Genomic DNA, 27,089 nt, shown 5'->3' with positions numbered 1-27,089 from the left:
GCGTAAGGACTTCGATGTGTGAAAAACTAACGACTAGCTACAAAATCAGGATAGTAGCTACAAACATAGTATACAGGGGTTCATCCCAAAAGTATTATGGGGTGCACAAACTGACAGCAAGGAGGCGGCAGGAAGACCACGCGCGGGACATTATTGGGTTATGTTAGCAAAATGCAGCTCGAGCTATTAAAGGGTGGGGGGGGGAGGCATTACAAGAATAATGTGTTCAGGGAAAGGGCTTGTAGGTGGCTGGTTAAAGAGATGGCATTATGGATGCATGCAAGGCCAGTATTGGCTATCGTAAAGAAAGTAGCTTTGGTACAGAGGCAGCGAGGCCATTATGACCGGACTTGATCCAGGGTAACAAGCCAACAATGCTAAAGGCCATACTAATATTAATATCTAAAGAAAACTTCAAAGTTTCAACCTTTTTTTTATCGCCGTGGTTGGCAATCATCCACTCTCTTAACATTAACATTCGCCGGTGTTACCACCGAGTCTTGAGATGTTGTAGTAAATTATAAAACATAATATTATAAATTTAATATAACAGAGGGAACACGTTAGTTTATGTGCGGTTAACTAGTAATTTCATGGACGAGAAGTGAGTAGTAATGAGTTGTACTGGTGAAAGAGAAATGCACTGTAGCTGCTGCCACAGAAGCAGTGTAGCTGCTGACACAGAAGCAGTGGTCGACAAGAATTCCTTTGATCGATATCTAGGTGGCCACCGTTACTCCTGCTCTGTTGGTTAAGCGTCGGGATGGCCATACGGCTGTATTATGTCTCATTGGATGTCGTTCTCAGTGGACGAAAGAGCGGATAGGACACAGGGAGTGTTCAGTGTGTGTCCGAGTGGGTTGATGTACGATCCACTGCGGTCAATACATTGGTACACATCCTCCTCAAGGTTACCCGTCGGTTCATACCCCCATCCCGCAGGCTCACCCGTTTCCTCATAAATATCGTCCACACGTTCACCCGTTGCGTGAGACACACATTCCGCATGCTCATCCGTTGCTTCATACCCACATCCCGCACGTTCATCTGTCGCTTCACACCCACGTTCATCTGCCGCTTCATACACATATTCCGCAGGTCCACCCGTTACTTCATACACACATTCCGCATGTCCATCCGTATCTTCATACACACATTCTGCATGTCCATCTGTTACCGTAGGGGTGTTCTTGGAGTTTCCTTGCTCGGACGTTACCTTTCCAGCTACCTCCCCGACTTCGTATATATGCTGGTCAAACACGTCTGTGGATGGTGGTAGGTTGCCTGCATGCTCTGGGATTGTACTGGCACCGATATCATTCTCAGAGCATACACCATAGCAGCTGTATGAACTGTGAGCCTGGGAAGCCCGAACATGTCGCCTGACACTCTCCTCTGTATCTTCCCTGGTATTGCCTGCAGAATACCTGTAGTTGTTCATTGCCCTTGACCCGCTCTTCTTGCGTCCAGCTCGGTGCTGTTCCGCATCACATGATCCTTCGGCCTCAGGCTCAGCAGAAGTGGATCTCCTCTCAAGTTTGGCCATAAACGAAGACATCCACGGCGATAGAGTTTCATTCACACCTGGACGAACAGCAAATAAATAAGCACACGAAGAACAGAAACCATTATAGTGTCGACTAGGGCGTTCGTACCTGTACTTTTCAAGTCAAATACAACGTGATTGACATGGCAGCAAGCAAGTCCTTAGAACTGAAATGTGTGTGGTGAGAAGGGGGGGGGGGGGGGGGGGGACTCATCATCATCTGCTTCCTTTCTACTTTTAAAGGGGAAGTTAAGGCAAAAATTAAAATTTCACCAGTTGTAGTCTTCGGGGTGCTGAGTCGAATGGTCTTGGTCCGAGAAAGCTGAGACGCTCCCTTCCTACTTGAATCCCAATCGAACTCGCGCACTTCCACCGAAACTGGGTGACTGCGCCCTACTAGATGGGGATTTGTATGCAAAATGTCACTAAAAGCGCCATTTCGTTCTTATCAAAGCACGGATGACCGCGATTGGCTCATATGTTGTAGTCTTTTGGACGCTGAGTCGACTGGTTTTGGTCCGAAAAGGCTGCGATGCAGCGTTCCTCCTTTATTCCCAAACGAACATGGTGGAACAAGTGGTCACGTGCTCCTGGGTGCCCAAATCACCTGGTCACCACGCCAGCAGGCGACAACTTTCACACCAAGGTTCAAGTCGAGTTCAACTCGAGTGACAAGACTGCACCCAAAAAAGGTCAAACAGGCTAGTAAGTTGTACCCTGCAGGCACGGTGACCAGGTGACTGGTGTACGCAGGAGCACGTGACCGCTTGTTCAACCATGTTTGATTGGGAATAAAGGAGGAGCGCTGCATTGAAGCCTTTTCGGACCAAAACCAGTCGAGTCAGCGTCCAAAAGACTACAACATATGAGCCAATCGCGGTCATCCGTGCTTTAATAAGAACGAAATGGCGCTTTTAGTGACATTTTGCATACAAATCCCCATCTAGTAGGGCGCAGTCACCCAGTTTCGGTAGAAGTGCGCGAGTTCGATTGGGATTCAAGTAGGAAGGGAGCGTCTCAGCTTTCTCGGACCAAGACCATCTGACTCAGCACCCCGAAGACTGCAACTGGTGAAATTTTAAATTTTGCCTTAACTTCCCCTTTAAACCAAGAAAAGCTGGTGTTATCCACATCACACATAATACTTGTTTTTTTTATTAATTTCTTTCCCTCATGTTCTTAAACAAGGTGACACTTTTGTTTGCAGGCCTATCAGTGTGGAGGGTGAGGACTGAGAACTCACCTGCACCAGTAATTGGTACATTCCCTGTTTTCCTCACGTGCAACGCAAATACAATAGCTCCCAGTAGCGTGGCAAATCCCAGTAAAGAACCAACGATAGGACCTGTTAAGGCGACCGCTCCTTGTCGTTTAGCACCTGAGAGGAAAGGAGCGGGGAGGAGAAAAGTGAATATTTCCATAGGATTACTATGCCTGAAAAGTTTTTTTTGTTTCAGTTTCTTTTGTTAATTTTAACAATCTCCAAAAAGAAAAGATTAACTCGGATGGTGAGCCAATTAAATTATGGTGAAAAAAGGAGGACAACAGGTTACGAGTTATTTGTCAGTTTTGTGCCATTTTGTCGCACTCACTGAAATGTATAAGATCTGGTTACGTTGGTGAACATTTAGTCATAACTCGTAACATTTTGTCCTCCTTTTTTCACCAAAAAGAAAAGAGGACCAAAGAGCTACAAGTTACGCTATGATATCCACTAACACCACCAGTTACTTTACATTCAGCTCACCCGAGTCTAATCCCCCCAAAGAAAATACTTATAATATTATGCTTATAGTGAGTTTTGTGTGCGGTGAAAAGGGCATAAGAGTGGGGTTTTAATTGGAGGGAGAAGAAGAATCGAAACTCGAAAGTATGAAAAATATTAAAGTAATGCTGATGAGCACTACCAAATCCAGGCTATCATACACTAAGATAATGAAAACTGGACTCGGACGGAGAGCCAAGAATCAACTTATAGAAAAGAAAATGACCAATGAACTACAAGTCCCGCTATAACGCTATAGCCAGTTAGTTGTAGAACGTCAGCACTGCTCGGTCAGTGTCGTGCAATGTTATCGCATGAGCTGATTGTTTAGTAACTGGTTGTGTTAGTGGACAGTATAGCGTAATATGAAAACTGCGTAGTTATTCTATGTTCTCATGCATCTAGTTGTAGAAACATCATCAAGGAACGATTGGTTGTCTCAACTGTGACTGTATGTCTGGTGATGGTCATCAGTCAGAGTACATTACTGAGTGGTGAACAAAGAATATCAAAGTATCATACAAGTATGGACTTGTAGTTCTTTTACTATTATTATTTCTTTAGTTTCGTTATAATTTCTTGGTTTCTTGGTACTTTTTGGCTGTATAATTTTTAATTTAGGTGCAATTTAGCGCTGCAAGGCGTATAATTTCCTTTTCTTAATTTTGTATTTAGCGCTTTCGGGTGTTATTTTTATTTACTTATTTTCGCACCGCATGGTTAGTTCAAGGCATACAGTCAGGGGGAGTGAACTGCCTGAAAACTTTCTATCTTCTTTATTTTCATTTTAACATAAGCAGAAAGAGGACCAAAGAACTACAGGTTATACTACAGGGCATGCGCTAAGGATTAACATATGCTCTGACACAATGTCCTGCCAGTTGCAAAAATGGCCGGACATGTCCGGACATGCAACTTTCACATCAAATCACAATGGCCGGACATGTCCGGACAGCCAACTTTCACATCAAATCACACAATGTTCAGTGTAGAATTAATACCATCGAAATGTTATCACTACGATGCATTTCAGAAGCAGCATGATCTTTGAAGGCTGACGTTTTCAAGTTCCTTGAGCCAACGACGATGGAGTCAGAAATATTTTTGCTGCTGCGAATTTTATCAACAAAACGGGAACACATCTTACACTTCAAATTTTCGACAACGCTACGATCTGAGGGACTGCGCTCATAGCTCAGCCAAACAGAAGTTGAAAGCTCCCTATCATACTCGGCGACCCACTTGTCACAAGTGGTCGTCTTGACTCCTCTGGGCTTCTTTCCAAGAGGAGCACCCGCATCAGCGGTGCTTGGCTTTCTCTTGCCAGACGACATCACTAATGACTATGAGACAAAGGATTGAAGTGCCTTTTCTTTTTTGTACTTTGCAAAAAGGTGCGCGGACACTTTGTCCGGATATGTACAAAACATCCGGAAACTGACCGTAAACGTTCGGAAATTGTCCGATGTCCGACCGTTATTTCGCGCCCTGCACTATGTTGTCCACTGACACCACCAGTTACTAGACAATCAGCTCATGCGATAGCATTGCACGACACTGACGAACGGTACTGACGTTCTACACCTACTTCGAGTAAGTATTGAACTTGTAGCTCTTTGATCCTCTTTCTTCAGTTTATTTTTATTTTCTCCTCAGCGTCTCCTTCTTCATAAGCTGTTGACGGAGACTCCCTCGATTTAGGCTAAGGCCGGTGGAGAATCAATAAATACAAATACAAATATTGTAATATGGAAATTGTGGGCACAAGTTATGCGATCGAGTCCACCAACTAAACCAGATATTGAACAGTCAGACGTGCACAACATGCAACAAATACAAAAAAAAGGAGAGAAAACAAAAACAAAATGCCACAGCCACCAGGACCCCAGCACCAGGGCACTTGGGCAAAGGTAAAAAAAGACCCAAGTGCCATCAGTATGTGTGGTTCGTGTTGTGAGCTGTCTTTGGAGTGAAAAACTTGTCAGTGCCTTTTAGGTTCAGCCTGGTCCCATACCTCACATGGTCAGAGCATTGCTCATGACAAGCAAGGTCGAGGGTTCCAGTCCTGGTGGGTCTGGCATTTGTTTCTCTCACTTTTCAGTCACTTTCCCTGACTTTTTGCTTTGAATGGTGTTGAATATAGCACTAGTTAAACATGTTAAATGTACTTTTCCCGCTTGAAACATGTTCAGTTAGGTACTCACGTATGCAAGAGGCACCATTCTCTGTGTAGCCTGACATGCAGATACAGCGATAAGATCCCACAGTGTTATTACATATGGTGGTGGCGTCACAGGTATGGGTGCTGCCTACGCATTCATTCTCATCTGGAACATCGGGATAGTGCACAACAAAAAAGAAAGGGCGACGTGGAGACAATCATCTTAATAATGCAATGAATAAAACTATATGCGCACTCATATCAAAACCGTAGCAATGAATAAAGTTTTCCAGAACATTCTCCTGTCACAATTATCAATGGAGGCTTGTGACTGAAGGGAATAACAAGTAAGAAGGAAGCACATTCTTAAAATATAGTGGAATGCACATACATCATTAAAGTTAATGCCCTCACCAAAGTTTCGGGCAGGGCCGGCCCATCATGAGGGTAAAACAGTTAACTAGCTGACTTACCTGAGCAAGTGGTCCCATCACCGGAATACCCAGAGTTGCATGCACATTGGTAAGATCCCTGTGTATCATTGCAAGCAGCATTGGCATCGCAATTATGAGTCTTCAGCCCACATTCGTTTTCATCTAAAGTTCGACAACAACACAGACCAAGAACGTACATTCGACAAGCAGACTACAAGGATAAAATTCAATAACCCAATACCAAACAAAATGGTACTATCAAAGATTGTTGAGTTATGCACATACAGCTCTATCCACACTCAAAGACAACAACTAGCACAAAACTGACTGATGTGATACTTATAATGCAATGAATAAAACTACGTGCGCACTCATATCAAAACCATAGCAACAAATAAAGTGTTCCAGAACATTTTCTTGTCACAATTATCAATGGAGGCTTGTGACTGAAGGGAATATCAAACAATAAATACTGCTATAAAAACCGAGGCGTAGCCGAGGTTTTTATAGACAGTGTTTATATTCCCATAGAAACAAGACAGAGGTGTTTATTCTATTTATGCCTAGCTTCGTTTTTGGTCTGAAATACTGGTCCGAAATAGCTATTTTAGTATCCCAGTATACAATAGTATACTATTATGTGTAGGTAGCATTGCGTGTTCCAGACCTAAGACCCATCTTTCAACCAACATCTGCATCAACACCCTGGTGGCTGGGTGGTCAAGATAGGTGCTTGGGAATCTTATGGTTGCCGGTTCGATTCCTGCTGAAACTTCTTTCTTCTCTTCAATTTTTTTCTTTTTCAATTGGAGAGAAAATTTCTAAGTCCCTTGAAAGTTGAAAAGTTACAACCTCTAAGTGGGTAATTATAGCAAAGTACCCCAAGGCTATATACCTGCTTTATGCAGGTTGTATATATAGATCACGGGAATTAGTGGGGGTTAATATGAGCTGGGTATAAATTCCCATAAACACTGCGACATCGGTGTTTATTCTATACATAGTACAGGATTTACAGACTTGGAGTGCCTGATGATTGCGAAAGCATGACACTTGAAGTAGCAGCCAACAAGCATTGATTGTCCTTGTTGTTCTGTACTGCGCTCTGCCGCCGCGGTGTTGAGCACTGTCAGCACATTGCATGGGTACATCCTCCGGTACACTTGGATTGCCAAAAACACGGTAACAAGTAAGAAGGAAGCACATTCTTAAAATATAGTGGAATGCACATACATCATTAAATGTAATGCCCTCACCAAAGTTTCGGGCAGGGCTGGCCCATCATGAGGGTAAAACAGTTAACTAGCTGACTTACCTGAGCAAGTGGTCCCATCACCGGAATAACCAGAGTTGCATGCACATTGGTAAGATCCATGTGTATCATTGCAAGCAGCATTGGCATCGCAATTATGAGTCTTCAGCCCACATTCGTTTTCATCTAAAGTTCGACAACAACACAGACCAAGAACGTACATTCGACAAGCAGACTACAAGGATAAAATTCAATAACCCAATACCAAACAAAATGGTACTATCAAAGATTGTTGAGTTATGCACATACAGCTCTATCCACACTCAACTATGTTTTGCGTAGTGCATTGGCGTTTAATGTGTTAATGTTCTGCCCCTTTTGCCGCTTAGCGCCATGATTAGCTCACTACCAACATAGCCCGAAAATTCCATCGATTCTAAAGTTTTTAACTCAGATGGAGAGCCAAGGAGTAAATTTAAAGGAGAGAAGATCATAGTTTTACAGCTTATCCGTTCTATCCAACACTTTTAAAGATTATAAGCAGGATAATGATGAGTCAAAATGTGCAACAACTACAGTCCATTTCAAAACTATAGACGCGTACCTAGGCAAAAACCGTTATGCCAGCATCTATACCACATAAAATCTGTGATCACTTTGTGCATAAATTTTCCAAATTGGGCGTCTGTTATCCAATCCTTTAGAAACTATATGAGAGTAATTGTGGAGCGATCCTGAGCAATAATCCGAAAAATATTCTCAAAACGTTCCAACCAAATTTGAAATATTTCAAAAACCCTACGCGTCTATGGTTTTGAAATGCACTGTAGCACAAAACTGACTGATGTGATACTGACATTCAACGACCTGATGCTTAGCTGCATCACGTCTTGAATGCGCAACAGCCTACCAACTTGGAAGGTTCTAAGTCATGAAGTAACGTAAGAAAGGGGAAGGTGAACGCACTCTAGGCGAAAACAAGCTAAACATCACAGCGAACTAAGAATGCTAGCTGTGACAAGATGATGACGAAAGAAGAAGGACCGCAGCACAAAAAACTGTACTTCACAGTTTCCTTTTCCAGCGTCATCACCTCAGCTATGCCAGTTTTGTATGTGAAAAACCCTATATTAATAGCAGTTTGGTTTTGGTCTTAAATATTTTAATCGTTCAGCATCTGCCTTCACTGATAAGCTAATAGTATGTATTAGCGAAACAGCTGTCTGAAGGAGTTATCAATATCGTCACGGTCTACGAAAGTGTCCTCGCAATGATGGTGGTTGTGTGGAGGAGGGTCTAGTCGGCTGAGAGCGCAGTGTAGTGGTGTAGGTGATACTCAATATTTTCTTCAATGGCCGAGAGCTCTCTCGCACTCTGTGATAATGGGTATATAATATGTATGTGAACATAGTTAAAAAAGAAAGAAAAAGAAGTCTAATATCTCTATACTGTAATTCAACAAAATTAATATTCGGCGCATATTTATTTTCGACTATTTTCGGCCTGGTCATATTTGGCCGAAAATGTGTTGTGGCCGAAATTTAGTTTTTCAAGGTTCAGTGTGACAGTGTATACATGCGGTAGCAGTACAGGCCGAAAGATTTAATGCAGCCGAAATGGGTTTTAGCCTTGGGAGGCCGAACATGTGTCGACTAACATTACATCGTGTAGGATTCGTATTCTGTGCGAAAGCAGCACACAAGCTCTGCAGTTTGCGCTAAATGCTTTCGCTCATGGAATAAACCGGCTTAGGAATGAAGAACAGAAGGATTGTGTCTGCAGCACGCTGTATAGATAAAATAATCATCAGGCTCTCTCTCGATGGTACCAAGCCGGGGAGATATTTCTACGTTGTATGATGCGTACGGCTTCGCCTCCATTACGGTTTTAATGATCAAGAAGGCATATCCATGCTCTGCGTTTTGTTTCTATGGCAGGGTTACTTCATAGTCTCAGTTGCTTCATCTACTAGCCATTATCATCTCATGCTGTCGGTGCAGGCACAAGAGGAGTTAGATGAAGAGGAATGTCCGTTTGCCTTGGGGAATTTCCAATTCCTGATGCAGAGGGCTGCTCCATTGAAAGCAACTGTGGCCCATTGAATGCTGGAGGAGTTCAACACCTGCCAAGTGACGGAAATTGGAAAATACTACGTGGCTGACTTCTGACGCAAAAGCAGAAGCTTGAACCTTGTATCCACGTCTCCAAAAATAACGATAGAAGCATGAGACCTATTGGTCAGTGGAGTGATTGTGGCCTCACCAGCGCGGCAACTATCTGTGACTGTGGCAACCACCACTCAATGTTTGTTCCCCCTGAAACCACTCCTTCTTTCTCTCTCTCTCTCTCTTTCTCTCTCTCTGTCTCTCTCTCTCTCTGTCTCTCTCTCTCTCTCTCTCTCTTTCTCTCTCTCTCTTCTCTCTCTCTCTCACTCTCTCTCTCTCTCTCTCTCTCTCTCTCTTCTCTCTCTTCTCTCTCTCTCTCTCTCTCTCTCTCTCTCTCTCTCTCTCTCTCTTCTCTCTCCTCTCTCTCTCTCTCTCTCTCTCTCTCTCTCTCTCTCCTCTCTCTCTCTCTCTCTCTCTCTCTCTCTCTCTCTCTCTCTCTCTCTCTCTCTCTCTCTCTCTCTCTCTCTCTCTCTCTCTCTCTCTCTCTCTCTCTCTCTCTCTCTCTCTCTCTCTCTCTCTCTCTCTCTCTCTCTCTCTCTCTCTCTCTCTCTCTCCTCTCTCTCTCTCTCTCTCTCTCTCTCTCTCTCTCTCTCTCTCTCTCTCTCTCTCTCTCTCTCTCTCTCTCTCTCTCTCTCTCTCTCTCTCTCTCTCTCTCTCTCTCTTTGTCAGTTCCGGGAGGTTATGTGTTTTTAAAAAGTAGTATAAAAAATCCTGGGCAAACGATTTGTATTTGCCAATAAATCCCAAAACACCCATTGAGTAGAGAATTCATAATTTACTCACCTAAGCATTTGTAGTTGAACAGACTCCCGGTACAGTCGTTGCAGAACTGAAGCAAGGGTACACTATTGCAGGGTTGCTCACAAACATCTGCAGTCAAATCTTATGAAGATAAGAGGAAAAAAGAAGACAAAATCCAAATGGACGTCTCTAGCATACCAAAGTTCTGGTGCAAGTCATTACCTCTGATTTTGAGTGAAATTTGCTTCTAAAACTGTGTTCACAACTGGCGTGTGGACGCGGTACGCTTGCGGTTCATGCGTGCCCAAACGCGCTCTCAGGCTTTCACAAAAAAACAGCAATCCGCGTCGTATTTAGTACGTGGGACACCTTCGAGTACTAATTTTTTGACCCAGCCAGTCAAAGTGACTGGCCAGTACGCTGGTACGCGCCTGATACGCACTGAAAATTCCATTATGTTGAAATTTCCATTTTGGTGCGTTTCCGTACGCATGGCGCCCCAAAAGCCAGCAACAATACGCACAATCGCGAGGTTTCACGCATACACGTGCCAGTTGTGAACACCGCTTCATGTTCTGATGAATTATTTGTCTCTGCTCTTTGGTACGTGAGTGATTCTAGCCTACTGTGAGGAACTCGAAATGGGTCTAAGTGAAGGAGCAGAGGAGGAGCCATTACCTATCGAGGTGGCTAAAAAATCCAGTGTTTGCTGAGACCAGTTGGAGCTGTCGATTACACTCCACCCCCATTCACTAGCCCTCTGTGTGCATCTGGTAACTTGAGTGGCATAGCTCGATGGCCGGAATTATTTGCGGAGGTCCGGAATTCGATTGCTGGTTGGTTATGATGCCTGTGTCCTACACATGTGCTGCCTACTCCACGATGTTACCTGCTCCACGATGTTACCTGCTCCACGATGTTACCTGCTCCACGATGTTACCTGCTCCACGATGTTACCTGCTCCACGATGTTACCTGCTCCACAATGTTACCTGCTCCACAATGTTACCTGCTCCACGATGTTACCTGCTCCACGATGTTACCTGCTCCACGATGTTACCTACTCCACGATGTTACCTGCTCCACGGTGTAGAGTGTGCCAGATCAGAAAGTCAAGGAGAGGTAGGAGGGGGAACAGTAAAAATATATCTTTCGCTTTTTTGTGTATAGGTCACGCATTTTCGCTGTTTACTTTAGCTATATTCTTCTTTTGCACTGTTTTACCACCTCCTTACTGTACTTAATCCACTGTTCCTTTTCCCTTGCCTGTATTTCACCTGATGAGAAGGCTTGAAAGTATACTTGTGAAAGCAAAAACTTTCAAGATGTTTGTAAAGAGCCCAGCGTTTCATCAAAAGAATTTACTATTTTCGTTTCTGAAGTCCTCAGCAAATCAGCACTGGATTCGGCCGGCACTCAGCAGAGACAACATCACCGCCATGACTTCTCCCCTGAAATTGAGTTGCTGTCACGCAAGCAGAAAGATCTTCGCCTGGCGATTGGAGAGTGCAGGGATGACCAGAAAAGACAGTCACTAAAAAATCAAAGAAATCGCACAATGCATGAAATTCGTGATATCGCATCTGACAATGCCAAGAGAGCCTTGGATCGTCAAGCAGAGGAAGTGGAGCGACTGCATGATAGTGGGGCAAAGATGTTCCGTGCTGTCCAGCTACTGAAGCGAAAACCGTACAGCCAGCCTATTATTCATGATGAGAAGCAGCGGGTCGTTATCAACCCAGCAGACCAGCAGGCGTTCATCATCAAACATTATGAAAGCCAATTCCATGATAAATCCCTCCCTGACATTCCACAATTCCTAGGTGATCCCAGCCCTCTCCCCAATCGAATCACATCGGCCGAAGTTAGGAGGGCCTTCCAAAGCCTGAATAACGGGAGAGCGGCAGGCCCTGACCATCTCTCCGGAGAGTTACTCAAGTACAGTCCTCCCATTGTCGCTGAGATGACTTCCGACATCTTGAACCGAGCTATTGAGACACATGACCCACTCGAAGTTGGCAGAGGAACCCTAATACTGCTGCAGAAGCCCGGTAAACCACTAGGGCCGCTTACTAGTACGCGCCCTATCGTACTGCTCTCGGCGTTGAGAAAGACGCTGTCCCTGATTGTGCTGAAGAGGATACAGCCAGCGGTTGATCAGTACCTGGCTACATCCCAAAGTGCTTTTCGTCGTGGCCGCAGCACAAGTGATGTGGTGTGGTGCCATAGATGGCTATGTAGTATGACGCAGCGATTCAATACGTCCATCCACATATTGGGAATTGACATGAGTAAAGCATTCGACACTGTCCGCCGCGATGTCCTGATGAGGATCCTTGAATCCTTCCTCCAAGAAAGTGAGCTTCGAATGATCCGTATACTGTTGACTGAAACCTGGCTTGAACCTCGTGTGAAAGGTGCATCGAAAAGCTCCTTCAAGACAAATATCGGAGTCCCTCAAGGGGACAGTCTCTCTCCAGTGCTTTTCACCATTTACCTGGAGGCTGCTCTCCGGGACCTACGACAGGAGCTGCCATCTCGCCCTGCTGTGGACAATGACCTGCCGTTGGATATCGCATACGCGGACGATGTTGATTTTGTGAGCCGGGATGAGACGTTTCTCAGTGAAGTTGAACAACAAGCTCCAGCAGTTCTTGCGAGATGGAACCTGAACGTTAATCCCTCCAAGACAGAGCATACCACCGTCGCCCGATTTCCCGATAGGAACCAAGAAACGTGGCGTACTGTCCGCAAACTAGGCTCCCTCCTGGGTGACGCCGAAGATGCTGCTCGGAGGCGTCAACTGGCCGCCGCCGCCTTCAACTCACTCCTCAAGATCTGGACCCGGAGGCGCCAGATCAGTGAAGGTCTTCGGCTGAGGCTCTACAGCGCCTACGTCATCCCAGTCCTTACCTACAACTGCGGCACTTGGGGCCTACCGATGTCGGAGCTCGCGCGAATGGATTCGTTCCACAGGACCCAGCTAAGGAGCATCATCGACATGCGGTACCCTAAACGAATTAGCAATGACACTCTGTATAAGCGCTGCGGAGCTGAAACGAATTAGCAATGACACTCTGTATAAGCGCTGCGGAGCTGTCCCCATCAGCGAGACGATCACAAGGCAGCGCTACAGTCTCGCTGGCCATATCTTTCGTTTGGCCCCAACTGCTCCTCCACAGTTGGCAGTGGATATGTATCTTCGCCTGGCCAACGACGAGGGCACTGAACGCTTCAGGGGTCGACCTCGGACGACTTTGGTAACGGTCTTGCAGACGGAACTGTTATCATGGCATGGACTTACCCTCCACCAGCCGCTAGATGTTGACACAGTCCGCACAATGGCAGCGGACCGACAGGCATGGCGTGGAGCCCGCCCCACCTAACAGGACTGACCAGACATGTTGTATGCATATTCTATTTTATTTTATACTTTGGATGAAGTTTTCCATTAGTCATATTGGTGTTGTTGCTAACGGCTTTTGTTGACGTCACTTCTGTCATTTTATTGTATCGTATTACTCTTCAGACATCAATCCTGAATGGCATAAGCGAAAGTGGCACCCCCGCCACCTACGCGGACATGCTTTTAATAATAATAATAATAATATGTAAAGAGCCTGAAGGGTGTCTTTTTTATGAGTATTTTTTAAGGCTTTTCTATTTTCAGTTCACAGCCTGTCCCATTGACTACTACGGTTAACGTTTTGATTTTAACATTCATACCATCCAGCCCAAGAGACTAAATCAATGCTCTAAGCCTTCACAGCACTCAACGGCTTTCGTACAGCCGCCGGTCCAAAGGTTATGACTTCATTATTGTATGCACGGCTCTGGAACATGCCACCTCAGCTGGGCCCTATACCACTTAACACTAACTACCGACTGTGTTTGTACATAATAATATATCACATCTATTTTTCAACAAAGCCGACAGCATTGCCTGGAGCTGCATTGCATCCTTCTCTCACTTCTATAACCTATATCCCGAAATTCAAAACTCCCTCTGCCATTGCTTTTGCCCACACATGATATACCAACCCCATGACTTTCGCAATTGCAATGCCTGTTTATCTTCTTGTTTTCTGTTGATATAATATCCTCGTAGTAAAGAAAAGGACATAGGAACAACAAGTGAAAAATTTCCTTGGAGACAAGAATGTACTTCGAAGTAATTATACTCAGAACTAGTACACACTTCAGGCTCTTGAACATTTGGAAAGTTTTCCTAGTAGTAGTATACTTTCATTGCCATATCATCAGGTGGAATACAGGCAAAATCAAATGAACATGGACAATGGATTAAAATACTAACTGCGAACTACAAGTTTTACCTATAATATGTTCTTGCTTCACTCTTTCCCGAGAGCATGGGATTTTGATCAAGAGATCCCTTTGAAAGACCAGGAGACCTAGAGACCTCTGGGTATGCTTAAAATACAATAAATTCACAATACACACACTAATTGTCGTCCACAGTGACATCCTGGCTAGAGTACAAACTGCAATCACCATTGCTGTACACAGTGACATCCTGGCTAGAGTACAAACTGCAATCACCATCGCTGAACACTGTGACATCCTGGCTAGAGTAGAAACTGCAATCACCATCGCTGCACACTGTCAATAGTGGGAAGAAGTGAAGTAAGTGTATGCTCCGACTCTCGTAGCTCGCGCTTCCTGCTGACTGACTTGACACTTGACTGACTCACGACTGCGTCTGGAGCACACAAGAAGCCTGTCGAACCTTCCATTCGGCAAACCTGCAAGAAAGAACTAGTCCCTGCTCAGTACACTGTGTTTGGGGGAATTTCCCTTTCATCAGTTTGCGCAGTCGTGAGTCAGTCAAGTGTCAAGTCAGTCGGCAGGAAGCCCGGGCCCCGACGCTCGGAGCAGACGCTCTCTTCACTAATCACCGCCGATGTCACAACATTTTCAGCAGGAAAAGAGTATGAAGAACAAGAATATGTAGAAAGGTGATGACTGTGGAGACGATGATCTTAATAATGCAATGAATAAAACTAGTATGTGCACTCATATCAAAACCATAGCGACGAATAAAGTGTTCTGGAACGTTTTCTTGTCACAAATATCAATGGAATTCGTGACTAAAGAGAATGATGAACTGCAATAGGATTTATACACTTGGAGTGAAAATTGATAATTGTGACAAGAAAACGTTGTGGAGTACTGTATTCGTCGCTATGGTTGTGATATGAGTGCACATCTAGATTTATTCATTGCATTATGAAGGACAAGAAAGTATTTTGTTTTGGAATGACAATTGATCATCACTTTATATCAGTACACTTATCAACTATTGTTAAAGCAGAATTTTCCGATCGTGTAATATTTTCGGTATTCTCCAAAATCGGCAGGTTCGGTGCCGAATCGGTGGAGGGAAACTCTCGGTAAGCCCGCTTTCCACGTAAGTGAACTAGTACTATGCCGACATTTTTGGTGCGTTTTATTTTCCGTAAAAAATATCGGCACCGAAGCTACCGAAAATAAAACACCGCCGAAAATTTCTGCTTTTACCGTACTGTGTCCAATCTTCTACGGAGCACTTACTGTTAGCAAGATATTTCTTCATGACATCACTGTCTTGAAGATAGGAGACTTGCGAAAAATCTCTGGGAAGTTTCAATGTACACAATCGATGATCCAGCGCTAATTGGTTTCCCAACACTCTGGGCATATAAGTATTGATAACAACAACAACACACACACAATAGCTGTAATCGTTACCAGTAGAGTAGTGTGTATCACCAGCCTTACAACCAGCCTCACAACCAGCCTCACAACCAGCCTCACAACCAGCCTCACAACCAGCCTCACAACCAGCCTCACAACCAGCATCACAACCAGCCTCACAACCAGCCTCACAACAAGCCTCACAACCAGCCTCACAACCAGCCTCACAACCAGCCTCACAACCAGCCTCACAACCAGCCTCACAACCAGCCTCACAACCAGCCTCACAACCAGCCTCACAACCAGCCTCACAACCAGCCTCACAACCAGCCTCACAACCAGCCTCACAACCAGCCTCACAACCAGCCTCACAACCCTTGGTGTTTGCAAGGCTGCATTTGTGCATGGAATAAATACCAGGTAAAGGCAATATAGGCAAAAAAACACTCGATCAGCTCACACACACACACACACACACACACACACACACACACACACCTGGTCCTGGTCCTGGTCCAGGTATACACTGCCATGTAGGTCACGTGTTTCTCGTTGAGCGAGACGGAGACGAGAGGAGACATGAGCGTTGGTGACGGGATAAGTCGTTTCGCCTTTTGAAACGCCTCTGGCAATTCTGACATTGCAATTGGAACTTGTCCCTTTCATCAGCAGTTGGGCGCCTGGTGGATCGGTTGCAGTTGTGGATAGCAAAGCCCCGGATCGACTTACAGCAGCGTTCACAAATGGGGCAGTGAGCGGTACAGCACGGTTTCCGAATACATAGGCGTACAGGTGAAGAGCTTGTGGCATTGGCAACATTCGGGGCAGAATTGGACTGGACACAGCGATGGACTGCAATGCCACCCGCACTCCGCAACCATCGGTGACACTGGGAGCACTGGCGGCTGTTGGCTTGCTGCTGGACTGGTTTACGCCGTTCCATGATGCACTTGTGGCGGGCGATATCTTGCTGCCGAGCAAATGCACGCCGGCACACCTCGCAGACTATCTCCCGAGCCGGTTTCTGAGCTGGTTGTATTGCTCGATAAGCTTGCCGCCACTCAGATCGTTCCTGCGCTGTGTCAAACCATGACTCGTCGGCGATGTTTATTCGTCGCAGGTCGACCCTAATTGCGTCTCGCCATCGTTTCCGCGGGCCACACGCTGGGCGTGGTGGCAGCAATGTGCCAAACAACAACATCCGCGGCATCCGCTCCTCAGGCATGCGTACCACGTGCCCAAGCCATTCCAGTCTTCTCTGCATAAGGCGGTCGGGGATATCCAGTGGGTTTGCTGCATTCCATGTTTTCAGAATGGTGTCCTTGGCTATCTTCAAGTCCCACACATCCCGCTGTGCAACACTCATGATGGAAAGAAGCGACCGGTAGTAGAAGGTCGTGATCCGTTGCACATCACTTTGCAGCGGTACCCACGTCTCCGCACAATAGAGCAGTAAGGACAGAACACAGGCCTCGAAAACCAGGCGCTTGGTGCGTAGAGAGAGATTGTGGTCATTGAAGACAGCATGACGGAGCGCTCCAAAAGCACGGGAGGCAGATGAAACACGGGTCGATACATCTTTGTGAGATCGGCCAGAATCATGGATAACAGCACCCAGGTATCGGAACTCACGCACACATTCCAATGTGCCATTCTTCACAGGAAGAGGAAGTCGGTCATCATCCGTGATACCATAGCCAACCGCCATAAATTTGGTCTTGTCCAGATTGACGGTCAGACCAAATGCAGACGAGACATCGATGAACATATCCAGAGCAAGAGCAGCAGCAGTACGGGTAGTGGCAAACAGTGCAGAGTCGTCAGCGAACTGGCAGTCGTTGATGGTAGTCTGATCGTCAGTACGCTTTCTCTTGAAATAAAGCGAGCCCCCAGGATTGAATGCCAACGGGACGCCGATACCAGGCACATGCTCGACCACTCTGGACCATCTCTGGAAAACAGCCCACATGAATATGTTGAATAAGACTGGTGCCATACAACAGCCCTGCCGCAAACCACTCTTCACTGCAATGGGTTGGATGGGTGTTGACCCGATGGAGAGAGTAGCCGACATGGAGGTGTGAAACGACTTGATGATGTTTACGATGTTACTAGGGACCCCTGCCTTCGCGAGAACCAGCCACATGCATTCACGGTTTACTGAGTCGTACGCCTTACGTAAATCAACAAAGACAACGTATCCCGGGCAGCGATGTTCGTACAACTTCTCCAGGACTTGGCGAACTGCAAACACCATGTCTGTGCAAGATCGACCCTTACGAAAGCCGCACTGGGAGTCGGGTAGAATATTCTCCGCAATAATCTGTAATCTGGACTGAAGTACTCGAGCAGCAACTTTCCCAACAACATCCAGGAGTGATATGCCACGCCAATTATCACACAATGAGAGGTTACCTTTCTTTGGGATTGGCACAAGATTGCAGTCTACCCATTCCTGCGGAACAGCCTCGTCATCCCAGACATGGTGCAACAGATCCAACAGTGCCTCCATGAAACTCTCACCACCCGCTTTGACCAACTCAGGCAGGATAGCTGAGGCGCCAGCGGCCTTGCCGTTGCTGAGTTGTCGAATAGCTCGCGCCACCTCTGCTGCATCCGGCTTGCCAGCGATGTTCTGGTTGATAGGCTGCTGGTCTATTTCGTCAATGGCACATGGATCAAATGTGCTAGGGATGTTGAGTACGCCATCGAAATGTTGGTACCATCGTCCACCTTGTTCCTCCACAGATTTGCAGATGTTGCCATTTGCATCCCTAATAGCGGTAGTAGACACAGGGCGTAATCCCTGCTTGGCAGCCTGCATATCCTTAACACATGCCCACACCCGTGAGGAGCTGAACCGTGCACCATCAAGAGATTTGGCTTTGTTGGTGAACCAGGAGTTCTTGGCAGAGCGGACAGCAGCTCTTGCCTTACTCCTGGCAGCCTTGAACCTGTTCCACGTGTCATCAGACCTGCCACTTGAAATCCATTCTTGATATCGCTGATTCCTTTCATTCAACAAGGGTTCGAGGGTATCTTTGCTCTCAGTAAACCAATCTGGTTGACGACGTTTCTGAAAACCGAGGGTCTCCTCTGCAGACTCGGTGACCGCGGTGCGCAACCTCGACCATTTGCATTCAACGGTGGTATGTTCATTCGGCTGTTGCAGACTGTTTGTGAGGCATTCACGATAGACATCAGCAACTCGTGTGATGTTTCCAGATGAGTCAGTGCTGTGGACATCCTTCAAACGTGCAACATCAAACCGCTTACATTTCTTCGTTTGCACACAATGCGAGCGGCGCTGCAGACGGCCTACTACAAAACGCGCAGCCACCAGGTTGTGATCGCTCCCACATTCCGCACTTCTTATAACTTGAGCATCAATACATTGGTGGTAGTCAGCTTGTGACGTGATGACAAAATCAATACAATGAAATCTCTTTGACCTTGGATGTTGCCAGGTCCACTTCCTATCCTCTGTCTTGCAGAACCATGTGTTACACACCATCGCCTGAATAGTTGCAAGAAAATCCAACAGCTCACGTCCTGCAGAGTTCATCTCACCCACTCCATGTGGGCCCCGTACACGTGACCACTCATCAGCGTCAGCATGCGTACGGGATCCAACTCTGGCGTTGAAGTCACCCAACAGAATAAACTTTTCTGTGCCCATCCGTGGCAAAGTCGCTTGCAAGTCCGCAAAGAACTGTTCCTTGGCAATTCGCTTGCTGGCGAACGTCGGAGCATATGCGGAGATGACAGTATACCATACCGGTGAACACCCATGAATATCAAACTTCAATCGCGCTGACACAATCCGAGAGCTGCGGGCGTCGTATTGACAACCGCCGTCACGCCACGCGCGAGCTGCATTTCCCAGCAACAGAATCGCAACACCTTCACCCCTTCGACACGACTCTCCCTCGCCAGGTGAAGGTCTTCCAGACGAAATTAGCACTGCTCCGTCGATGTTGTAGACGTTCTTATCCAGCCAGTAGGTCTCTTGAAGACAAACTATTTCCAATCCAAGACGTTTGAAAATTTGAATTATCCGATAAATTTTCTTGTCGTCAGCCACTTGATGTCGAGTGGATGCTGTTTGGACGGGTCCTTCACTTTCCAGCAACGAGCGGACATTCCACGTCCCAACGCTCAGGGTAAACTCCTTTCGTCTCCTACTGCGTGCGGTAGATGGCTCCATTCGCGGGCTTGCAAGGCCTCGCGATGGGTCCAACAGCGGAAAACAGAGTCAGAGTGACGACACCCGAAGTTCGTCCTGGAATCTGCTCTGTTGACTTTCCGCTGTGGACTTCTACTGGGAACTGTCCCAGGGACGACCCTGGAAGCCCAGAGTCGTCCCTGAGAACTGAAAACTAACAAAAACTAATCAAACGATGAGAGCTACAAAATTCCTAACTGACTCCTGTGGTACACTACTACACACACACACACACACACACACACGCACACGCACACGCACACACACACACCAGTGTTGTGCTGTGTGTGTGTTCCATCTGCACTGCACAGCTCGGCATGGCACTGCATAGCAGCACAGCACAGCACAGCACAGCACACAGCACGGCACAGCACAGCACAGCACAGCACAGCACAGCACAGCACAGCACAGCACAGCACAGCACAGCACAGCACAGCACAGCACAGCACAGCACTACACGGCACAGCACTACACAGCACTACACGGCACACACAGCACAGCGCAGCGCAACACGGCACAGCATGCACAGCACAGCGAATATAAGGCTGAAACTGGTAACAATGAAAGCCTATTTCTCAGAGTCATAATTATTTAAAATAGGCCGGAACGTACCTTGCCAGAATGCCAGAATGCCAGAATGCTCACACTCACAAGTCAGTGAGCTCTGCCTGACACAAACAGCTCTGGCATTACCCTACATTAGAGTGCTCACACACTGCAAGAGCAGAGGTGACACACTCAGCACACAGTATTTTGTTAAGCCATTCAAGCCTACTTTGGGCTTAATGTGAGTACAGCTTTTAAATTGACTTACAGTCTTTCAAAGCTAGCTATGCTCTGAAACAGTCCGTGTGGTATACGATTCAAATTATTGCCTTGCAAAAACCTGAAAAGAAAAAAAGGAGAGAAAATGGAGAGAATTTTCGTCTGATGATCGATTACGTTCGTGAAACTCGGAGTTACGAAATCGCAACTGCTCCGGCGTTCTTCTGTCTGGTTATCCTGCTCTTTGCCTTCGGCAAATTGAGCCCTCTACGGACGGTGGATGAACTGTACCAATACAGTTGTGAACGGTACCATTGTCGGCTGTTCATTAATTAATACAACAACTTTTCTAGACTCGGGTGGAGAGCCAAGGATGAATTTCTAAGAAGAAAAGAAGACCAAAAGACCTACAAGTTACTCTGTCATATGCACTGACACCATCAGTTACTTTACAATCAGCTCATGTGATAACATTGCACGATACTGACCGGCGGACTGGCGTTCTACACCTAACTGGCAATCAGCTCTAACGTCCTTTACAGCTGAGCCTGCCAGTGCGTGCTTGTCTTGGCTGCGCTCACCTCCCCCTCCTTACGTTATTTCTACAACTTTATTGGTGAGTGTAATGGCTACTGATGGTAGCCATGTGTCGGCTGAGAGCTAATGGAGGACAAGAGGAGGAAAGAGTATTGCATTATAACCTCAACTAACTAGTTTTAACATCACCAGGCACACAAAATAGTACTTACAGTGTATGCAATTTACTTGTGTTTCTCAACAGCCCTTCAGGTAGATGGCTTAGTTGGTTGTGTTGCAAATCCCTGACAAAAGTAAACGAGGGAAAAGAAGCACATTGCATATCTACTCAATTTGTTATTTGAAAAGAAGCGTGAGAATGCAGCACAGCTAGCGGTTATGCATAACGCGTGTAGTGTGAACCTTTGCAGTGTATCTGAGAATGGTAGCAGTAGATGAATGTGGCAGCTGTGAGTGCGTGTGAACAAAAACTGGTGAGTGCGTATTATTTAAAAAGTGTGAGTGCTACAACATTTTCTTTTTGCTTGCATAGAACAGGGTCACGTGTGCGAATATATACAGCTTCCAACACCTGCAACTGCTTAAAGAAACGCGCGCGACAAATAACACTAAACCAGGAATCGTCAAACAACTTACGACAATCCGGACTGGACACCAAATGCTTGTAGATGGCAGACTTGCTCTTGTCGATGTCGAACTCCTCCTCGTCCGTATCACTCTCATCCTCCACTTCCCGTTCCTGCTCACCCTTACTTTCCTCCTGACCATCCTGTTCATCCCCATCATCATCCTCCATCTCCATCTCCTCATGCCATCGCTTCTTTCTCCTTGACGTGTTCACTGCTGCGCCCGTACTTTCACCTGCCACTACTGGTTCCGCCTTCTCCATTTTTCTCAGTCGTGTCTCCGCTAGTCTCTGGCTTCTCCTCAGATTCGTTTTTCCTCCATTTTCATTTCGTTCTCCTGGTGATCTTTCCGTTACCGCCATCGGGTTTGTTAATGAACGGTCGTCCGGTGGTCTCCCATGCCGTGTTGTTGTCGTCAAGAGTGACACCAGATTCGTGTGTTGCGCTACTGTTGAGTCCGGTGTTGTATCCGTTTCTGGTTGTGTTGTAATACTGACAGGCGTAGTAGTAGGCAACGGGTGTTTTCTCGGCCTCCCACGCTTTGGCCTGCCTGCCCTGGCCGCTTTTGACAACAAGGACAATGGGACGTGTTGTTTGATACGTTCGGACAAGTGTTGAAGCGTCCTGCCAACATACCGACTACCGCACTGTCGGCATTCAAAATGATAAATGAGGTGACTCAAATGATGGGTCGGCAGGACGTCCTTCAACACCGTGAACGAACGTATCGTGGTGAAGACAGTTACTACATTCACTGCATAGTACGTCTTCTGGACAATAGACTTGACAATACGACTGACCTTTGTCGACTCCGCGCCTTTCCAAGGCAGGCACAGGAAGACACGACAAGGAGCCGGGCCGATTGTCAGTTCCTTACGGGGCGCATTGTTCGTGAGTAGTTTCGCTAATAGTGATCCTGGATATCCGTTCTTAAGAAAGACAGAGCGAAGGAAATCAAGTTCTGCTTGCAGTTTACTCTCGGAGCAAATGCGTCTTGCCCTGTCAGCTAAGTTTCGGACTAGATTGGTCTTGTATTGCGAAGAGCAATATGAATCGTACATAATATACTGACCAGTGAATGTATCGTAAGCCTACATTCACTGGTCAGTATATTATGTACGATTCATATTGCTCTTCGCAATACAAGACCAATCTAGTCCGAAACTTAGCTGACAGGGCAAGACGCATTTGCTCCGAGAGTAAACTGCAAGCAGAACTTGATTTCCTTCGCTCTGTCTTTCTTAAGAACGGATATCCAGGATCACTATTAGCGAAACTACTCACGAACAATGCGCCCCGTAAGGAACTGACAATCGGCCCGGCTCCTTGTCGTGTCTTCCTGTGCCTGCCTTGGAAAGGCGCGGAGTCGACAAAGGTCAGTCGTATTGTCAAGTCTATTGTCCAGAAGACGTACTATGCAGTGAATGTAGTAACTGTCTTCACCACGATACGTTCGTTCACGGTGTTGAAGGACGTCCTGCCGACCCATCATTTGAGTCACCTCATTTATCATTTTGAATGCCGACAGTGCGGTAGTCGGTATGTTGGCAGGACGCTTCAACACTTGTCCGAACGTATCAAACAACACGTCCCATTGTCCTTGTTGTCAAAAGCGGCCAGGGCAGGCAGGCCAAAGCGTGGGAGGCCGAGAAAACACCCGTTGCCTACTACTACGCCTGTCAGTATTACAACACAACCAGAAACGGATACAACACCGGACTCAACAGTAGCGCAACACACGAATCTGGTGTCACTCTTGACGACAACAACACGGCATGGGAGACCACCGGACGACCGTTCATTAACAAACCCGATGGCGGTAACGGAAAGATCACCAGGAGAACGAAATGAAAATGGAGGAAAAACGAATCTGAGGAGAAGCCAGAGACTAGCGGAGACACGACTGAGAAAAATGGAGAAGGCGGAACCAGTAGTGGCAGGTGAAAGTACGGGCGCAGCAGTGAACACGTCAAGGAGAAAGAAGCGATGGCATGAGGAGATGGAGATGGAGGATGATGATGGGGATGAACAGGATGGTCAGGAGGAAAGTAAGGGTGAGCAGGAACGGGAAGTGGAGGATGAGAGTGATACGGACGAGGAGGAGTTCGACATCGACAAGAGCAAGTCTGCCATCTACAAGCATTTGGTGTCCAGTCCGGATTGTCGTAAGTTGTTTGACGATTCCTGGTTTAGTGTTATTTGTCGCGCGCGTTTCTTTAAGCAGTTGCAGGTGTTGGAAGCTGTATATATTCGCACACGTGACCCTGTTCTATGCAAGCAAAAAGAAAATGTTGTAGCACTCACACTTTTTAAATAATACGCACTCACCAGTTTTTGTTCACACGCACTCACAGCTGCCACATTCATCTACTGCTACCATTCTCAGATACACTGCAAAGGTTCACACTACACGCGTTATGCATAACCGCTAGCTGTGCTGCATTCTCACGCTTCTTTTCATGTTACTCTAGCTATATAACTGGTAATTTGTTATTTGTTTGCATATTAGTTTTAGTGTTTACCCTACTGATGGGCCTGGCCCGACAAAATAGAGATAAAAAGACTGCCTCGTATGCCACTCATGTCACACCAACAGAACTAAAATGATGTAATTCGTGACATTTGGTGAACATTTCAATTTTCAAATGGCGTTTGGAACAAAGAGAATGTGTTTGAATGTGTGAGATGAGTTGAAGGACCCTAATGCATGCACTTAGAACAGGCAAAAGAAAGCACTATACCCTAGACGTTTCTGAGATATTGCCATTATTTTCATGTCAGCAATTGCTTGTTGGCGTCATTTGGTTTCTGCACTGCAATTCATATTTCAATTCTTCTTTGGATGTGGGAGTGACCACCCCTTTTTATGCTGCTCCCGTGTAGAGTTTATGTTTTCTTCATCCAGTAAAGTAGTAGAGGAAAAGAAATAATATGAGAAAGGATGTAGGGAGAAGACTTTGAAAGGGAAAACGTTTGTTCCAGTCCTGAATAATCAATGTTCTGTGTTGTTTGTGTCTAGTAATGCGTTCCAGCGCACAGCAAAAAAAATCACAGTTGTGAGGGTGGCAGAGCTCCTCCAGTCCACACGGATTTTCTGCTCACAAGCTGTTGTTCTTCAACTACATTTTAAATGTGAAACTCGGGGAGTGAGCCAATAATAAATGTAGAAAGGAAAAGGACATAATTATGGAAACGAGTTTAGAGTAACTCTCCATCACTGTAACCAGATACTAATACAGTCAGAAAGTGCAATAACTAGGCACAAAACTGACAGAGTACTGAGACATTCGATGTCCTGACACCTAACTTCGGCACATCTCCGTTGTGCTAACCAACAGCCTTCCAACTCGGAAGGTTCAATGTTATGGAAAAACCAAAGAGGGGACGGTAAGCGCAACGAAAACGAGCACAAGCTACAGTCCCAACGGAACAAAGAATGTCGATTGTTACTGGACGATCACGAGACCAGTAGGATACTTGACAAAGCGGTCTAACTACAATTCGAAGCAGCAAAGCACCACACGACCCAACTTGGGTGGCTCATAAATATCAAAGATAAGTAAAGAAGGGGGAAGCTTTGCAAAAAACGAATTATACAAGCCAAACGCCAAACTCCTACACTAGTACTCTTCATGCATGACATTGTGATGGACTAGTTGACTACAAAACAAGTTGTTTCACACGACGTACGTTTCGCCGTATGGTTCGTGATGGCTCATCAGGTGTGCAATTTGAAACTCGGATGTTGAGCCAATAATAAATATAGAAAGGTCTTCGGTCTTTCCATAACCTTGAACCTTCCGAGTTGGAAGGCTGTTGGTCAGCGCTACGGAGATGTGTTGAAGCTAGGTGTCAGGACGTCGAATGTCTCAGTAATCTGTCAGTTTTGTGCCTAGTTGTTGCACTTTCTGACTGGATACAGTATCTGGTTACAGTGATGGAGAGTTACTCTAAACTCGTTTCCATAATTATGTCCTTTTCCTTTCTACACATTTTAAATGCTCACAAATACACGTTCTGCTTTCTCTTCAGGCGGTTTCCAGGCAAGAGCAAACTGGAACAAAAACAATGAATTATCTTAAAAGTGAAGCATGTTGGTTATAAATTGGCGCAAAGAATACCAGCAAAAAGAAACAATGATAAGCGCATGAACCATAGACTTATGAGATAGTGGTAGCCACTTGTTTGTTGTGTGTGTTTGTTTAGCTTTATTTTACTTCAGCAGAAGCACAGGCAAAATCTGCCTTCTCACTGAGCATGTTGCCATAGTTCTCGCAACATAATTAAGATAGTGATGATAATAAGAAAAAGGAGGAAGAGGAAAGTGCAATCATGAACAAAGCACAAAGAGAAGACCGGAAACAAATCAATGAGGGAGTACTACAAGTAGAAAGGAAAAGGACATATGGAAATGAGTTAAGAGTAACTCTCCACCACTGTAACTAGATACTATATACAGTCAGAAAGTGCAACAACTAGGCACACAACTGACAAGTAACAAATTTGAATTTGATGAAGTGTTTCATGAAAATGATGCAATGGATCCAAAGGTTCCGGGTTGAAGAAATGTTGACAGTTACGAGTCCTTGAGATCTTACGAGAGGATAAGAGAGTTTAAGATATCGTTTGCAATTGCTTTCTTAAATACAGCAGGAATTGTAATGGAGGGCACATCAGGCGGCAGGCAGTTCCAGTACACACTACCGATGAACTGAACAGTGGATCGACCGGAAGGACCTGGCAAAAACGGGACACGAAGCAGACGTGAAGCCTGACCACGCGTGGCTCGATCATTGACCAAATCAAAGAAAGTGCTGAAAAGACTACTGATCATTTCAGCACCAAGACATCTGTGAACAAACAATAACAGTTTTTGCTGATATATCTTCAGCGACGAGTACCGGTATTCCATTGGTAAAGTCTTTGCTCCCCACACTGGAGCTCACATGGGCTTGCGAATAGCTGGTTTGGAGGTGACAGCGTTGCGAATAACCATGAGTTATCAATGTCTCCTCAAGAAGGTGATGAGGACTGTTCGAGCACGGTCTTAGAGGAATCAGGCATTACAAAATATACTTACTACCCCCCCCCCCCGGGGCCAGCCACAAAACTTACAGGTAAAATAACTCTGGTTGGTTTCGAAACAGTCCCTCCGGTAGTCGACTAAGAGAATTGTTTG

The 27,089-nt window shown here is 45.9% G+C and overlaps 1 protein-coding gene across 1 annotated transcript; it reads right to left on the bottom strand.

The window, feature by feature from the left end:
- Window positions 1–787: 787 nt before the first annotated feature.
- LOC135821877 (uncharacterized) lies at window positions 788–27,089 on the bottom strand. The gene is made up of 10 exons (XM_065334878.1): window positions 27,026–27,089; window positions 21,497–21,568; window positions 20,797–20,868; window positions 15,635–15,753; window positions 10,107–10,205; window positions 7,222–7,344; window positions 5,946–6,068; window positions 5,516–5,638; window positions 2,790–2,924; window positions 788–1,584 (listed from the first exon to the last, which is right to left on the bottom strand). Exons 4-10 carry the CDS (start codon window positions 15,654–15,656, stop codon window positions 788–790), a joined length of 1,422 nt encoding a protein of 473 aa, XP_065190950.1. The 5' UTR covers window positions 15,657–15,753; window positions 20,797–20,868; window positions 21,497–21,568; window positions 27,026–27,089.

This window comes from Sycon ciliatum, chromosome 7 (genome assembly GCF_964019385.1).
Source record: "Sycon ciliatum chromosome 7, ocSycCili1.1, whole genome shotgun sequence".
Taxonomy (NCBI): Eukaryota; Metazoa; Porifera; class Calcarea; order Leucosolenida; family Sycettidae; genus Sycon; species Sycon ciliatum.
Note: the sequence above shows the minus strand (reverse complement) of the source record. Positions and strands in the feature narration are given on the sequence as shown.